Source organism: Falco biarmicus, chromosome 13 (genome assembly GCF_023638135.1).
Source record: "Falco biarmicus isolate bFalBia1 chromosome 13, bFalBia1.pri, whole genome shotgun sequence".
Taxonomy (NCBI): Eukaryota; Metazoa; Chordata; class Aves; order Falconiformes; family Falconidae; genus Falco; species Falco biarmicus.
This window is the reverse complement of record NC_079300.1, coordinates 17,644,096-17,662,058: the sequence shown is the minus strand read 5'-3', so window position 1 is coordinate 17,662,058 and position 17,963 is coordinate 17,644,096. Positions and strand designations below refer to the sequence as shown.

The following is a 17,963-nucleotide window of genomic DNA, read 5'->3' as shown; positions in this document are numbered from 1 at the left end:
TCCTCACCAAACGCTGTAAAGCAAAAAGTGCAGCTTTCTCCTTTGCTTCAGCTTCAGAATGACACTGTGGTCCGTGAACCAACAAGCCATTTGATAGTTTTATGTGACAAACTGTCATGGTCTAGAAAAATGAGATAAGATTTTTGAGGGAATTTGTACTGCTGACAAACTGAGAGATAGAAACAGAGGATTTGTTTGTTTGTTTTGGAGGAAAGAAACCAAAACAAAAGGAGATAAGGTTTATTTTTAGATGGATCTCAGTGTTCAGTCCAAATGTTTAATATAGGACAATTGAAACAAAGTTGAGAACTTGAACTATTTGCAGAAAAAGCTTTTACCTGTGGTGTTTTTAGGAAAGAGAAATCTGGTTGTGACATTCCAACAAGAGAACAAATACGAGAAAGTTCAGAAACAGTAGACAGTGCAGGCTGTGGACAAGCAAAAGGGTGACCTCCAGTTTCCAGTGCTGGGGTGTTCTGAGGGCCTCCAGTGCCATGATGCTTGTTCATATAAGCAGCTGACAGAAGAAAAAAAAAAAAAAAAGAAAAAGATAAAAAAAAGTGGTATCACAAACATTTCCTGCACTGAAAGGATAGCAACTTTGTTATTAGCAGAAAAAAACCATATTTGATTTTTTCTAGCATTTTCATATCTGATAAACAAAAACCAGAAGACTACATATAGAGATTTTTAGATCTGAGTAAAGAAGTAGAACTGAAAAAGATGGACATCTTATTACTATATTTTGAAAAAATCAGTACTCTACAGTTAGCCATGTTCTAAAATGTCACTACAAGATAAAGCTCTGAATGATGAGCCGATGTCTAAACATACCCATTTTTTTTGTTTGTCTATACTGCGAGGCAGCTCCATGGCAATCCTGTCTACTAGGGAGAGCAGGAACATCATTAACTTGGGATTTCAGTTCATTCTTTGTTTCCGGATCAGAGCCATCTATCTTCAAAATCTCTTTAAGCATCTGAGTTCCTTTCTTTAAAAATAAAATAAACCATTCAGGGCCATGATGGCATTCAGATAACACTACCTTCTTATTTAACTCTAAATATCACAATCGGTAACAAAATCTCAATTTTTGTTTTCCTATCAGTTACATTCTATCAAAGCACAGATAACAGTATCTTAGCACGAACAAATGTGTTTTATAATTTTCTTTTAGAGCAGCGAATTAAAAGCTCATCAATATGTTTAAAAAGACAGTATGAGTTTTCATGGAGTTTCTTTAAATAGAAGCATTGATGCTAAGATAGCAGATGCTAAACTGCAATGTAATGATTCCTGCAGTATACAGACCATAGCAAATGACTGTGGTGACAGATGTTCTTCATTTGTAGCTCTTGCTTCCTTGGAATAAGTCTGTGCTTCGTTTTCTTTGGAAATTTTCAAAGAAGCTAGAAGGCTTTCAAGTTCATTGTCCTTCTTAAAACAAATTAAAAAGAAGTACATCAACTTAGTATATTGCAAGCAGATGCAAGAGAAAGAGTATATTAGTTTGAGATTAATTTTATGATCATTCAGTATTTTTTTCATCTTAGCTTGGGCAGATCACAGTCATGTTTTCTCAGAGTGTGAGCTGATACCCAGAGACTACAAGTTTTGCATACAAAACAGGTGCAAGGATTGACTAACAGAGAACTGATTTAAAGAATGATCAAGGTTATACAGGTTTGTCTTGTATCTGTTAAAAATTTGCACACAAGCAATCAGGAATAATTGGAACAAAATGGACTGGAAATGTAAGTTAGTCAAAGAGCACAAGAAAATCAACTATGTAGATCCTACCTTTCCGCCTGTACAGGGACCATCCACTGCAGCCTTCTGAATTGCAGGCACGTTGGGACTTACATTCCGCTTCAAAAGTTTGACATTGTACTTATTCACACCTGCAAAATTCTGAAATAAACTGCAGCATTTATTATTGAATACTAATACTCCACTACTCATTATAACACAATCGTATTAGAAATGCATCTGCAAATAGCTTTCACAAGCTAATATTCTTAGAGGATTTCAGCTTACTGAAAACTAGCATTTGTGTTTTCTCATTGCAGCATAGCTTTTAGAGTCTGAGAGAAATGAGAAAACCATTTGGTATCATCATTATACATATTACACACTTTCTCTAATTTTCTGTCTATAAAATCTCTAGACAAAAAAGAAATATCCAAAATAAAATTTACCTAGTAAAAGAATCAACTATGATGCCAGTTAAAGAGAAATCTGTAGAATGATGAATCAGATAATAGTAACATAAAAAGAAAACAATACATTTACTCAGTGCAGAAGAAATTACCTGTTTGTTTGATATTTTATTATGTGGCTGACTTTCACCTCTTGTAACTTTGGAATCTTCTTTAACTACAAAAGAATGTATTCTTTTGAAATGCTCTTAAAAACTGTAATAATAATCAATGTTCAAAAAGAAATTATTAACTCCATACAAATACACAGAGCTGCATTGATGTGAATGGTTGCATCAAATGTCTAACTCATACGTTTTAAGTAATTTGGTGTATCCTTTTCTTCTAGGATAAAGTAAAATTAAGCATATGCAATAATATATCTCTTTTTATATGCTGCAGTTATGATCGTAAGCAAATTTTCAAAGCCAAGTTGTGGGTTTTTTTTTTTTGTTTTGTTTTTATACCAGATGGGTGGGAAGTCAACATAATGCAGAACAGGTTGATTAAAAGGTTCAGGATTAAGTGTGGAATAACCCAATATGCACAGCAGGTACATTATTTGACAATACCAAGTGCAATGCAGTGTTGTGTACATGAGTATAACAAACTATTTTCTGTTGATAACTACAAAAAGCTCAACAGGCATTTCAATTAAGATTGGATAAAGCAAGTAGTTCTCCTAAACAAAGTTTCTAATTATAGTACTTACATTTTTTATATGGCTCCTGTTTTCTTTGCTGACCTTTAAAGCTGCTGTCGTTGAATTCTGGCTTATAGAACTGATTGCCAGTTCCTAGTTTGATTTCCTGAGGTAGAACTGCACCCTAGGATTTCAAACATCAAACCTTAATCAGAAAACTATGTATCTATCATTTACATAGTAGTCCCATATGATTATCACCTCTTTCCAGAGCTACGCATACCCTGTGTAACAACAATTTCATCCAGAGGATTTATTTGTAACATTAACTAGAAAGTTTTCTGATTCAATGAACTGACATATAAAATTATGTACCTTCATATTCTGAACCCAGGGATCTGTTTAAAGTTCACATACTAACCTTCTCATGCATGTTTTGCTGAATGTGGTGAGACTTCCCAGAACCCTGCAATGATTGCCATATGCTGCAGAATTCATCATCTTGCTTACTCTGTGCCTGAAAAAATAAGAACACCCCCAACAAACTCAGCAACTATAAACTCAACTTTTGAAAAGCTAATCATATACAAACATATTGTGAAAATTTTAAGGTCCAAGTTTAACTAAGTGCTCATACAGAAATTGTCATACTGACACTAGAGGAACTTGCAGGTATTTAATTTATGAAATAGGCTATTGTGGTGGGTTGTATTTATATAAACAACTCTTCCTAAGAATCACCTTTAAATGGAAACGAGCTTAGTTTGTTTTGAGATTGTTTTTGTTATTAACCGAAGTTATGAACATAGGAAAGATCACCAAGTAAAACTAAACTCAGATATTAATTCAAAATGGGTTCAAAAGCATGCTCTCATACCGGTAGCATTCTTAAATTTTGTTATTAAAGCCTTATTTTGAAAGGCCTTATCAATCAGACTCAACTGCTTCATAACATTACAGGTATGGTATGACAGAACTGAAGCCCAGCTATGTAGAAAACACTTTTGAAAAACTAGGATCTAAACAAGGATAACACAGGATATTATGCTCATTCAAGAGCTGGGACAAGTTCTGCTCCAGTCTGTATACTGACGAAAACATTTGATGTGCTAAAACAAAGCTACCTATTAACCATAAGACAAGGACACCCACTCTAAACAGGGGACCAAAATAAATACTGACATATTTGGGTCCAATACTAAATGAATCTGAACACTCACTTTATTTTTCTGATTGCCACTCAGAAATGATCCTTTCTGGGGTGAGTTAGAGTTGCCCTGATTTTCAGCCCTGAGATTGTAATGCTGTCTTCCATTCAGTTGCTAAATCATTGAGAGAGAGAGAAAAAAAAAAAAATCAGAAATGTTTCATTGACTTAAATTTTCTTTTGGAAAGATGTTTTTCTTGTATAGACTTAAAAAACAGGAGAAAATTCTTCTCAAACACACTTATAGGAACATGGAATTATCAATTAAGCTGATTTTCTTTAAAGAAGTCACTTACTAAAAAATAAAAGTTTTATCAAACCAATAAGAACTCCAGTTCCTCTGTAATTTTTCATCTTTTACTGTATTCTCAAAGTAAATCATAAGCAAGATTGACAAGGAAATCATGTCTTCTCTTTCTGAGCATGGACAAACTTGGCCTACAGGAAGCATTACTAGGAGCAGAGCTTTAAGGAAATAACTGCATCTCTGCCCAAACAAACTATTTGTTGACACCAAATGTGGTGTTACTGCTCCGAACTAAGTATTTGTCTCTTAGAAACACAACTGGAGCTACTCAAAGCAAAACAACTGTCAATAAGAAACTTGTGGTCCCTTTCATTATTAGATTCATTAATTTCTTCAAAATAAGGACTACCCTACTTCTAATATACTGGCATAAAAATTAAATTTTGTTTGTACCGATGAACATAACCATGGTCATAAGGGAAAAATGTTTTTGTACAAATGAAAGAAAAGTCTTACTTGAGTAGGAACAAAAAGGGAGCGAGGAGAATGGTTGAGGCCTCCCAGATGATCTTTTTGTGAGCATACAGATGACAGATCAGATGCATATGAATTGCAGTTATTCACAGCTGGCTGAGGTTTAACTATGGCCATCAGTTTTTGATTTCCCATTTCTGACCGACTACCATGGGACAGGTTAATTAAGGCACTTGATGGCAGACGATAACCTCTGGCAGGTGAGCACCTTAAGAAAAGCAAATTACATCATTTTCCTGTAGTTTAATTGTTGGACATTTCAATATATTTGATTTAACAACACTGGTGCCTCTATGCCGGAAGAACAGCAGAGACTAAAAACTGTATCCAATATTGAAATCTAGTACCGCTACACACAGTGTTAATCCCATTGTGCTCCCCTTTGACCTCCAGCTGTCAAAACCAGAAAACAACAGTAACTACTATTACTCTGAGTTTATACTGTACCTTTCAGTGCTGAGCTCAAAGAAATTTTAAAGTTAAGTGAACTGTTCTAGCATGATTCTGTAGTAATTATTTCTGTAAAAAAATGATGAACCAGGAAACAATATTTTTTCTTTTTCTGAGATGAAAACTGATGCCAGTAGCAGAATTATAAATTGAAGTTAAACAACATTTAGTTTTATATCTTACGATTCTGAATACAGAAGATTAACTGTTTTACAGGACATGCAAGGGATAGGATAGTGTTATGCTTGCCGAATGCAGGGAATAGGTAAGATTCCCCTCTAATTTCTGCCATAAAAAACTTAATTTATCTAAGAACAGTAAAATGAAGCCTGATGAGTAAATGTGTGCACTTCAAAGTTTATCTGCTTACTTAAAATACAGAAGTTATCACACTTGTTAGAACAAAAGCATTAACCATGCCTCCACCTCCTGAAGAACAGTTTAGGTTTTAATGGTGATTAGAATTTAGTGCCTAAGTATCAATTATTGATAGTTCAGAGTCCCTCCTTCAGAGGAACAGATGATTATGGACTATTTTTTAATCTATATGTTGAAGCCATGCTGATAATAACTGGTTTTCTACATACTTTAGAAAGAAAATTGGGTTCTAGTGCCTTATGCTGGTTTGTATTCGGTTTCTACAAATCAGAAGCTTCTAAATACTCAAAAAAGCCTAGAAGAGCTCTTCCAAAATACAATAAGCTTCATAAAAGTTATCCCTACTCAAAGAGAAAAAGAAACATAAAAGAAACAAAATCTGACCAATACTGTTGAGAAACAAAGTTTTAAAAAGAGGAGTTAAAAATACTCAAACCAAAGACAAAAACTTCATGCCATCTATACCAGTAGTATGAAATGACTATGAAACGCTCTGCACAAACCTGATGGTTAGGCCTCCAAGGAATTCTTCATCAAACAAAACTTCGAAGAGTACATCTGTTTCTCTAGTGGCTAGAGAAAACAAAGTAAAATGTCATCCTACATATGTAACAGCTATTTGATCTGAATTATGTAAATATCTAATTAGTTATGCAATAAATAATGAAAAGACCCAAAATAACTCACTAGCAACAAAACCTCCCTTATTCCCTAAATGAATAATTTCATTAACAGCAATTCAGAAATGCTTCTCCAAGTCATACATGGCTGCCCTTTTAGATACACTCCCAACAGAAACATACCATGCATAACAACTTACAGACCTGCGCAGGTTAACGGAACTGCAATATATAGCAGTATGTCACAGTTGTCAGAAAACTGCCAGAGAAGAGATGCAAGCCATCTTTACATTCAGGCAGTCTGCAACAGACAGCTTTAACATTACCTTCTTGCATAACGATAAACTAATACTCCTTTTAAATTATACTAGTGTATAATCGTTACGGAGAAAAGAATACCTCTCTAAAGAGCTGCATTCATGCCTACTCTATTCAAAATTCTGTTGGATGCAAACTGAATGAGAAAGCAACTACTTCAATGCCAGGTAAGGAAACAATTTCTGTTACTAGATCTCAAACTGCTACACCCAATGTGATTCAGTAAATCCTTCTGTTTACCTGAAATAGATTAATGGATAATCTTCCTGTCAAAGAAGGTATAAATCCATGCGATTTAACAAAAATGGAGTATCACAGAGTAAAAACTACATTTCAGATAAAATAATTTCAGACAAATTGTGTTTGATAAAACTTTATGTTCAATGTAAATATTAAGCCTAATACTTTTTTTATCTGTACTTCTCTTAACTTTGCCCCTATCTTTCCATAACTTCATTTTGTTCTTTTTGTGCAGCCTGTGTTCTCCCTCATTGACCTCTCTGCCCTCTTCATATTAAGAAGGAATAAAGGGTAACTGATTTCTTAGTCAAAGTACAGCTATGTAACACAAGAAATTAAAACAGGATACCTGTAGGTTTAATTGAAAACAGTAGACGTCATTAGTGACTTATTTAGTTACATGTGCTTTATAGGTGTGCAGTTTCTGTGCATTCACAACCATTATACAAAACACTTTTCTGCAGCCTGCTTTCACATCACTAGCCAAGCTGTTATATAGCTACGATGCTAAAATTATGAGGAAAATATTACCTCCTTTAATTCCTATAATGGTACCTCGAAGACCAACTGGAACAGAAAAGTTCTCTCTCACATTGACAACACGGTCAAACAGCCTATACTCTGCATCTCGATCTGGAACAACCCCATTCTGTTGTTCTAATGGCTGACAATAACCAAAACATAGTGTTAATGTTAACTAAAAAATAGGGAATACAGCAAAATGCATTTATAACAGTATCTGAAACACATTATAAAGCAAACTTTTGGGGGGATAAAAGGGGAGAGGGGCTGGGAATTGTTTAAGAACATAGAATCTTCCCTCCCCAGACACAAAGCACGCTTTCACTTTTTTTTTTTTCTTGCAACTCTCACTTACTGCTTCTGCCTGAGAAAGAGCAATGCTGTACATGATCCATGGCAGACCAAGAGGATCAATTCAGACAAAATAAATCCTCCTGCCTGTATCAGTAACATGGGTATCTGTGAAATACCACGCAAGATAAGCAGCGGGTCCTATGTCAAGAACTGGACAAAAAGCAAAACAAGGAAGAAGAGACATATTCTATTTTGCCTTCATTACACAGCCAATAAGAATTGTAGAAGCATGAAGGACAGAAGGCAGGAAAAAAATGAATGTCAGTATAATACATAACAGAGTTTGTAGTTAGTAGAAATTATCTCCTTTTAGAAAGACTACTGCGCTCTAACTGGTTTTCTAGAAGGCATTATAAAGCTTTTTCTTCCATTAATACTGTATAAAATTCCCCTCTCTGAAAGCTGGTAAGCTTAGGTAAAAGAAGTATGATCTGGATATTTTCACACCACTTACTCTGTACAGCAAATGGGGTTTCACAGTCACTCGCACCTTCTTGTTGCTCTTTCTCTGCTGAAGGAAAGGAACAAAGTCATTACAAACATGTAGAAACCAACACTAGATTTTAGGTACAACAAAACACCTGAAAAGATAATATAGAATTCTTCTGGTTTTTTTTAGATAAAGGTATACAGCTTTCATGAAGCCTTTAGGATGACGAAGTCCAGTTTTTAACATGTGACAGATTTCTTACCAAAGCTTTTGCATTGTTTGGCTAATTCCAGAACTCACAACAATTTTATTAACATGTCCCTGCAAGTAATGTCAAAGAAATCAGCTTATTATTTCATGTGGCTTTGCCTTTAGCTTTTGCTTTAGTAATTTCCTTGGCTCTTTTTTTGATCTGTGGCTTTCAGAAATAAACTTTCTAATTTTCCTCAGACCAAACAGAAACTACAAGGGAAGAACATCTAGTTCTGCACTTAGAAACCGCACTTCAGTAGTTCAGAATATATACTGACACCTCACCTGTTCCTTTCTGAAATGGCCAAGAGACAGAGTTCAGAGAATTGCCTAATGCTGCTGAATTATCTGAAAAAGTGAGTCAATTAAAAAGATTAATAATGAGCTCTCCTGAATTTCTGGGACAATTCGTGTTAGAAATTCACATCTTGCATTACATTCTGTATTTTTTTTCTTTGGAATGACAAGTACTCTTCAATTATTTTATTCTAATTAAAGAACCTGAAAACTAATGGGCAGCTACTTTTTGCTTCACCCCTGCTCACAGTGATGTCAAGCTGCATACCTTGCATTTCTCTATTTCTTCTTCAATTTTCTCAACAATGGCTGCATCCAAAATTTGCAAGTCACAAGATGAGCGAGACAAAGCAGACACAGGATGTGCTTTTAACCAGGCAACAATTTCTTGAACTTTCTCAGCTCTAAATAAAAACCAACAAGAATAAAAGTTTAACTGCATAAACTAAGAATTTTACCACATTTCCTGATTTAATCAATCAAGTATTATGATACAGGCACAATGCTTGTATACATTCATAAAGTAACAGAATTTAAGAGTTCTGTATTTACAATAGGGGTTAAAAAAAATAACCGAATCATGCAATACTGTTTCAAAACTGTAACTTTGAAGTTTTGTCTCAGAAAAAAAGATATTTAAAAATTATTCAGTAAATTACGTTTGCATCCAACCAACTAACCATGTCAGGTTTTATTTAAAGGTTCTGTGACCAGCTGTTTCTCACAACACAGAAAGAACTTCAGGGCATGCCTCACTGGTAAAATGGAGCACAAACCTGAGATTCTTGTAATAAAAACTGTCCCACAATGGTATATCCACCTGGTAAGAGTCCTGTGGAGTGCAGCATCATTTGAGTGCAACTAGCTAATAACAAAAGCTTTTTTAATATTACTATGCTCTATCTGGAACCAAGGTTGCTCCTTGTCTCCCATGAAACTGACTGAATGTACACCAAAAATAAGCAAAATATTTAAAATTCTGCACATTATTTTTCAAATTCAAAGTGATCTTAAACAATTAAAATAATTGTTGCTTATTTTCCAAAAATGATTTTTTGGTGACTTTGTGACTATACATAACTAAGCTTACTGAAGGTTACTTTAAAAGCAAGAATTAATGAAGTAGCCATTGAAATTAGATTTCTCATTTCATGGACCTGAGATAGGAGTCTGACAGAGACTTGGACTCCACAACTTGTAACATAACAACATTGTGATAATTTCTTCAGAGTCATCACTGAATAACCATGCTGCTCAAGGACCAGCAAGGTTTGTTACATAGCAGACACTCCACGATCACCACCGATTCCACAGTGTTGCCAGTCTTTATGCTGGGGAGGTGACACACAACAAAGGAGAATGATGGCTTACCCATTCTCATCCTCTCCAGGCCAAATGTCATCTTCATAGAAGATATCTTCCTGGCTATTCTTGGCTATATAATTAAATAGTTCAGGGACCCTAAAAAATTAATTAAGTGGAAGACAAATTTAGTTTCATATCAGCATAGACCACAAAAAAGCCTCATCAAAACAAACCCTGACAAGCTTCAAAATTTCTGTAGCCCAGATGGATTATTTTTTACTTTAGTGTCATACTGTTCATTTAGCAACAGTAAGCTGCTGACATTATTACTCTATCCCAAAATATGCTTCTCCTTGAAAGGAGAGACTGTTGGAAGGAGAATATTGGCATAAAAGAAATTCCATCAAGCTATCTCCAAAAGCAAACTCATCAGTTCTTAGAAGATCTGTCTCCAGAGGGCCAACTCCAAAGTGGATACGAAGCTGGATAATTTGGATGAAGTTCATATCCAATATTTACCTTTCTAAATACTCAGCAAGCAGTTGTTCTACTGCAGAAGAATACATCCATTCATTTCCAACTTTCTTAGTATAGCCAGGAACTTCTTCGTTTTTCTTATTGAACTTCAGGTTTAGCCCCACATTTGCTTTGTGATCTCCATGAGGACTGGAAATCAGAAAAAGTTTATCCACAGACTTTAACCACAGAAAATTCACTGTGATGTTTACTTGTCAGCATTGTGTCAGCTCTAAATATCACAGGATGTAAGCTGTGCTACAGTAGCTGTCCACATGTATGTCCATACCTCATTGCAAAGGAGGATAGGGCTTCATATCACAAAACAGTTGTTATATACTTGATAAGAACAGCACTTAAACATAGCAGAAATAGAGTTTTATTGGAATTTAGAAGCTTTTCTACAGTCAAAGTTCACAAAAAGAACTTACTTTTTCTTTGATCCTCTTCCAATAAAGATACTCCCTGTAAATCTGGACACAAGATATCCACTTACTCCAAGACGGCTGGCCAAAATATATGCAGGATTGTATTTCACAGAGTATTTCTTTAAAATAAACAAACAAAATGTATTGGCAATTCCCAAAGGATAAGTATTTTTATACAAAGGGCAAAAAAATGATATGGAAGCATCCCTTAAAGACATTTACCATTGCAAAATATATTTGACACATGCTTTAAGCTTTTATTAGAAAACCAGAAGCACTTACATGCTGGTTCTGTATTAAAGGATCAAGCTGGGGTTCACAAGGAATATTGAAAACTACACGAATTCTACCTTCTGTGATCACATCACGTGAATCTTGAACCTTGGAGAGAAACACAACACATGAAAAACGTTATTTAAAACTAGCAGTCTTTGGACTTTAGACCGCCTAGTCTACCAACAATTTTGGTGCAGTAGGCACAGAGATGCATTGGGATTCACCATCTTGCCTTGACCTGCACACTGCTTCCTCACAAAGGCAATCAAACAGCATTAGATCAAAGGAATCCATGACTGAATATAGTCCAAAACGGAAATTCTATGTGTTGCAAATTATCCCAAATAATTCATAACAATAATCCTGCATTCAAGCTATGCTACATTTTTCCTGTTATTCCAGCAACAGGGATAAGGGAAGCAGAAGAATCCCCTCCTCCTCTGACTAAACCATCAGGGAATCTTCAATTTTAAATTTTAGCTAGCAAATGACCACTACTGCCACACAACATCTTAGATTATTTTAGGCTTGCAAATAAAGAAAACTGGGGGGGGGGGGGGGGGAATTATTTGAACTAACTTCTCCCATGCAGCCGTAATACGGAGATCCCAGCATAAAGGCTGCACTTCCAGGAGGAAATAAGTCATCCAAAGTTCTGATGTTTGAAAAACGAGAGTCAAAGGCTTTGATATCCTATATGAAAAAGACAAGTTTGATAACGTTAAGTATCATTCAGTTCCAGTAGAGTAATTTAAAAGTTCATATAAATAGACACTTATTCTAAACACTGAGTCTGAAATAATTCAAAGGCAAAAAAGTTAATGCTAGATTACAAATGCTGTTGCACAAGCAACTATACTACCTCACAGAGCATCACTACTGTACCTTAGGCAAAACATCATCAGTAAAAACATGACAAAAACCATTTTTTCAGTAAGATCTCCGAACTGTGCAACAGGGTTCCAAATTTTGTGACAAAATACTTACCTAAGCATGTAATGTTTTTTATACAATAAATTGCATGAATTTAAGATGTTTATTTTTGTTCATTCTGTTGTTTTAAAGGAGCATACACCCTTTCTTCTGTGCACCCCTCCACACCAACAGAGTAAGGAGCTATGTGCAAGAAGATACTGAACTTGTCTATTTACCTTGACAACTGTTTGGTAAACAAAAGGAAGAACTTGTTTTGACCACTGCTTCTCCAAATAAACTTCTCCATTTTGGCGTAGCTGATATCTATTACCAGTGAGTAACTGAGCATACACTACTATTGATGTTTCATGGATAATTATTCCTTTTCTTCTCTGGTAGCTGAATACAAAGCAGAACATTAAGTTTGATTACAATAAACTAAACTGAACCGAGAGGCTGGAATGAATTTCTTGACATGAATCAAAATAAATAAACAATACTCTTAACAAACGGATTCTAACAGCATGCTTCCTGTTTTATAAAAAATACTCAGAATAAATGGATTGACCAATTGCTTATCCATTGTTGCACAGTCATCATTATATAGTGAAGTGAGTTGATTTAAACACATTTTACCTTTACAGTGGGAAGGGTTAGGAATAATGAAGGCAGTTAACTCAAACGACAAATAATAAAATGGCAGGCTACTCTAACTCAGTTGTGTTCCACTGGGCACCCACATTCTAGAAGAGCAAAAGATGTATTCGAATTTAAGAAAGCTAAGCTATCGCAGTTGTAACTCGATACTGTATGACTCCATTCTATATACTTCCCGCAACTGAATATTTAAGACCAGAACAGAAAATCAAGTGGGAAAGTAAATAACAAAACTCATTCATTTGAGAATTCTTTTGTAACAGCATCTAACTTTAAATACCTAGGGACTAACTTCATATATTCCGAAATTTCAACGTAAGTTCTTTTATGTTGTTTTTTTGAATTCCAGCGTTCATTAACATTTATCAAGTATTCAGCAGCTATTCTCTACTATTTAGGCTTGTAATAACGCAACAAAACATAGCTAAGTTATAACATGCAAAGTTAACACCTTAATTTTCAAAATTACTCACTGCTCTGAAATGCCTTGAACTTCTTTTAACCACATGCTTTGCTCCTTATCTCCAACATATGCCACTTTAGTTGGAGGCACTGCATTTCCCATGTAAAGCCTCTGTGTGCCATGTGGTTCTTCCAAATAAAACCTTGAGAATATTACGACAGGTATGAATTTAACCAAATAAGATTAATCTAGACATAACCAATTGTGAACAAAACTTGAAATAGTCAGAAATTACTTGCTAAGGACAAGGAAAACTTGCAGCATCATTTTATGTACCCCTTCCACAACAGGCCACGCGGCTTATTTTTTATTAAAAATACCAGTGGATGTGCTGATAGGAAGAGTGTTTAGAAATGTTCTCTTTTACATTATTCGGTGTGGATTTCTGTGCATGCATTTTTCCCTCAAAGCTGAGAAAGAGCTCTCCCAGACTTCTACATCTATAGCAAAATATTGAAGGAGTAGACTTCTACAGAGATAACCAAACCTCAGAAGAACGTTAAGAAAGGGTTCTTCCACCAAGCAGCCTTTGATATATGTGGACTAATCTGCTGTTAGCAAGTATTACACTAAAACCAAAACTTCTGTACAGCCTAAGGAATTTAATATTAATGAAACACTACAGACAACAAACAACTGTCTATGAAATATCTCTTACTTAGTTTCTCCATCTGACACAGCAACAACTCTGGCTTCTTCAAGGTGTGGCCAGTTAACAAAAACACGCTTTCCAAGTATCAAACTGGCAACATTTTCTACTATCTGAAAAAAAACCAGAAGTTACTAATTCTTTAACATATTAGAGGATATTTTTAAAGTATTTTCAAACTGGTTTTGCAATGAAAAATACTCCAGTTGAAGAACAGGTTTTCTTGCAGAATAAAAAGCTCATTTTAGCTTATTAGATTGTATTTTGTTACCTATTACAATCTCTGATTGGCAATGGAGAAACAAGAAAATCCTGTCTTGTTGTTTTCCTCCTTTCTCATTTCCTGGTTTTATTTATTTAAGTCTGAAACTTTTTTCTTTTTCTGGATTTGTGTTTTGCTACCTGATATTTTTGATTATGAAAGAGTGGCCTTTTAAAGGATTTAGAAAAAAAAATGATTCTTAATGTCTCTACATAACTCCTTCCTCTAATTCCTCTAACAAACAGTCTCATTTAAGTGGAAGGTGTTAAGTTTGCTTTGTTAATGAAAAGGGACTGATTAAAAAAGTGTCTTTATACTCAGCTACACAAGAGACAAGGGGCTCTGGTCTGGAGACTCTGCTTCCTCCCATTTATACTTTTTCCAACTATTAATTAGTCCGGAGTGAGTCTCACCAACTCGTTACCCAAGAACATCTGATGGCTACTACAGAGAAATGCCAGAAACTCTGCTAAGGAGACAATATTTAATATTCTGAAATCAGTACAAATTTAAATCTTCCAGCAGATTTCCAAAATTCTAGACTTTTCCCCACAGAAATTTAGCATTTTAATCCTAACAAACTTTTATTTTTTACTACTGACCCCAACAAAAGCTTTCAGTGTGAACAAATATCATAGATGTGTTCCGTTAAGGGATTTGGATGTTTTCAAAATATATACTGGGAATACTTCCACTTAATGGTCTCAAATTTGAGCTGGAAGGTAAGAAGTCTAGATTTCTTACTCCAGCAACAAATTCTATAGCCTTGAGCATACAGCTGTATTTCACCTTCCTTTCTTTTCATCAAATTTTAACAACTTACACATTAACCTCATTTTGAAATCAAGCATTACTAGTTAAAAGTTTTAAAATATCTAAAAATATTATTTGAAATTAACTATTCAATATATTTAACGATTCTTTTTTAAGATATACTTGGGTGTCAAAAATTTTGAAAAACTTTTTCAGTACTACTCTAGAAATGTTTGTCTCCTATAATACACTATAAAGAAGATACAAATAATGAACATTTAAAATCTGACTATATAATGAATTCAGTCTTTTTATGACAAGGTTTTTTTCTCTGTTTTTTCTGCTGTTTTGTTGGTGTTTTTTTGTTAGGAGCTGAATGTTTACCTGCTCGTTTGAGTTCTCATCAGCTATGATTTCCAACATCATGTTCTCTCCATGGCTGCTTTGCTGAAACACCTGTACACCACTTTTTCTAAGGTAGAACTGGATAAAAAACAAAACAGCACGTAAAACTCACTTGAACTCTTACATAGTTATCTATTAAATACAATTGAAAATGTCAGAAGAAAGATATCTTTTACCTTATGTTTAATGTGCTTTAAAGTAGGAAATCCACAAAAATATAATGCACTCTTGTTGATTTTAGTTATCTTATTGTGGGTTATTTCTACATGCCAAGCATCCAAAGGTATTGTTTTATGTCTAAAAAACAAGTTGCACAACAGTTGCTCATACAGGTTGACCTTCAGCTCTAGAAACATTACTCATTCAAACACGCATTAATTGACAAAGCCTCTGAATTTCCTGTAAGGTGGCAATTTATTTAAGCTGCTTGGAATCTATACAAAGGACTATGAAAACCCCATGCTATTGCTGCAAAGAGACTACTAATTAAGAAAAAGACAAAACTTCAAACCATGGTATGTCCCAATCTCCCTATTTTAATTCACTGTTATTGCCAAATTCTAAACTAGCAATGGTTCCATAAAGAATCATTCATTCCACCACTATTCATTCTTCAGTGAGGCCAATCCTGCAACAGGCATTGCTCCTCTGTGTTGCTTTGGCTACTATTAAGGTTATGTTTCCATTTAATCTTGAAACCTCAGTCTGTGTTAAAAGCTGGCTACTTTCAGTGAGAGGAGAGAGAAAAACACATTTGTGTGCAACTCTCTGCACTGGATCCAAATGCCTGCATTTTTTTTACAAAAGGTCTGGAATTAGTGTGCTGATAGATCATCACTATTATCAGATATCTGTACCAGTCTTTCATCCTCCATGTCACACAAAGTTTAGTAATTCTATACAGTGTTCATGCCACTTAACATTAGTTCCATCTGTCCTGAAAAGTAACATTTGAAGAAAAGGGACAAATACTTCTACTGTGCCATCCACAGCAGGTAAAATCTACTTCAACTTATTGGCATATACAGGCTTTCATTAAAATGCTAATAGAAGTATTCCGACTACTTTTAGTCTACTCTAAAACAGTTATGCCTGTGGTACCTTGTATGACATCTTTCTATTGCGGGGAATTTCTCTGGCCATGGTGACATGTACTGGAACTCTGCATCTTTGTCATACCAGTACATCAAGCAAGCACTGTGAGTATTTCTTCGTTTCTCCTCTTCTTTTAGGCACTTATTACAGGATTCCATGGCCTGCAGCAGTCGTTTCTAAATTTTAGAGAAATTAGTGTATGTGAAACCGGCAACAAAAATTAGCATGGAGATGTCTATACTGGGAAAGTGGATACCTGCATTTTTCTGGTTAATGTTTTAACTTTTCTAATTGCAGCCTCACCCTTCCTCATGTTGCAGCTCTCTGACAAAAATAGGACAATTACAATGGAATTGTTCTGGAGAATAAAGATTCTATTTTTGCAAATATGTTCCCAAAGGCTAGTCATATTTTGCCTTTTACATTTAATATATAAAGAAATACAAAAAATATTTTAGATGTTATCATAAAATTCTGCAAAATAACTATTGAAAAGGCTTCAAAACTTTATGGGTCATTCAAGTAGCAACTCTTGTCTTTTGTAGAAGACTAAGTCCTGTCAACTCTCACTGCAAGCTATGGAAACAATTGATAGGCACACACCACCACCTGTATGTATCATAACATCTAATCTGCACTCTTGTTTTCATCCACTCTTTGATGTGCTCAAACTTAATCTGATAAAAGATATTGCAACAACGTATATAATACTGTTATCCCATATGCAAAAGGAAAATGTTACTATTTTATTCCTCTTGGTTAATGTTTTACTGTTTGATTTGTACTTAGCTTTCTATCCATTACTGGTGTTCATACAGAGATTTTCTGTAAAAAGACAGGGTTTTTTTCCAAGTATTTCTTTTAGCTTACTCACAGACATTCTGTATTTTTATGCATATAAAAGAATAGAATTTTTTTCTCAAAGAATCTGAGAAGTATTTGAATAGCTGATTAAAAACATGAACAAACAACAAAAAGTCCACATCCCTTATTTAAGACTTCTGTCACCTGCAGCTAAGTTTGCTTGTGGTAACTTCATCTAGCCTCTTACTCTCTAGACAGCAAATGTCTACATTTTTTGTGGTCTTATCAAGTTTAATTTAAACTTCCATTTAATTGCATGCCTAACTGCTGATTAAGAAGTTTAGCAGATTTGTTATATAGTTTTTATAGACAGCACATGTTGAAAGAATTTACCTCATCAATAAACGGGATTAATACTACAGCTTCCCATTCTTGCTGTTTTCCATTCAGGTCAGTTTTAAAATCCGGTGGATAATATTCTATAATAGGAGAGTCTTGACTAATCATCAAATGCTAGAAAAATACAATAGATGAATTAAACAGTATCAGAGAAAATTTAGCACTAATTTTAGGAAGAGATAGAGGAAGGCTGGTATTAAAACCAATTCAAGCCTGAAGAGGAATTCAACATTTATCATTTAACTACCCTAGTCTGCAGTTGCTTAGCAATGCAGAATTTTTTATTTATTACTAACTTTACAATGTACTAAGACTAATAAGAAGTATTTAACCATGCACCTAAAAT

At 34.6% G+C, this 17,963-nt stretch overlaps 1 protein-coding gene across 1 annotated transcript in view; it reads right to left on the bottom strand.

Annotated features, from left to right (window-relative positions):
• XRN1 (5'-3' exoribonuclease 1) overlaps positions 1 to 17,963 on the bottom strand; it is a 35,509-nt gene that overhangs the window by 4,633 nt on the left and 12,913 nt on the right. The window contains 26 exon segments of the mRNA XM_056357992.1: positions 8 to 121; positions 339 to 517; positions 835 to 991; positions 1,312 to 1,437; positions 1,801 to 1,911; positions 2,312 to 2,376; positions 2,911 to 3,025; positions 3,263 to 3,358; positions 4,062 to 4,163; positions 4,812 to 5,037; positions 6,161 to 6,230; positions 7,367 to 7,499; positions 8,166 to 8,222; positions 8,959 to 9,094; positions 10,062 to 10,151; positions 10,515 to 10,661; positions 10,943 to 11,058; positions 11,222 to 11,320; positions 11,795 to 11,908; positions 12,367 to 12,529; positions 13,261 to 13,392; positions 13,909 to 14,012; positions 15,299 to 15,397; positions 15,496 to 15,616; positions 16,421 to 16,590; positions 17,612 to 17,731. Coding sequence (XP_056213967.1) covers positions 8 to 121; positions 339 to 517; positions 835 to 991; positions 1,312 to 1,437; positions 1,801 to 1,911; positions 2,312 to 2,376; positions 2,911 to 3,025; positions 3,263 to 3,358; positions 4,062 to 4,163; positions 4,812 to 5,037; positions 6,161 to 6,230; positions 7,367 to 7,499; positions 8,166 to 8,222; positions 8,959 to 9,094; positions 10,062 to 10,151; positions 10,515 to 10,661; positions 10,943 to 11,058; positions 11,222 to 11,320; positions 11,795 to 11,908; positions 12,367 to 12,529; positions 13,261 to 13,392; positions 13,909 to 14,012; positions 15,299 to 15,397; positions 15,496 to 15,616; positions 16,421 to 16,590; positions 17,612 to 17,731 — 3,162 coding nt within the window.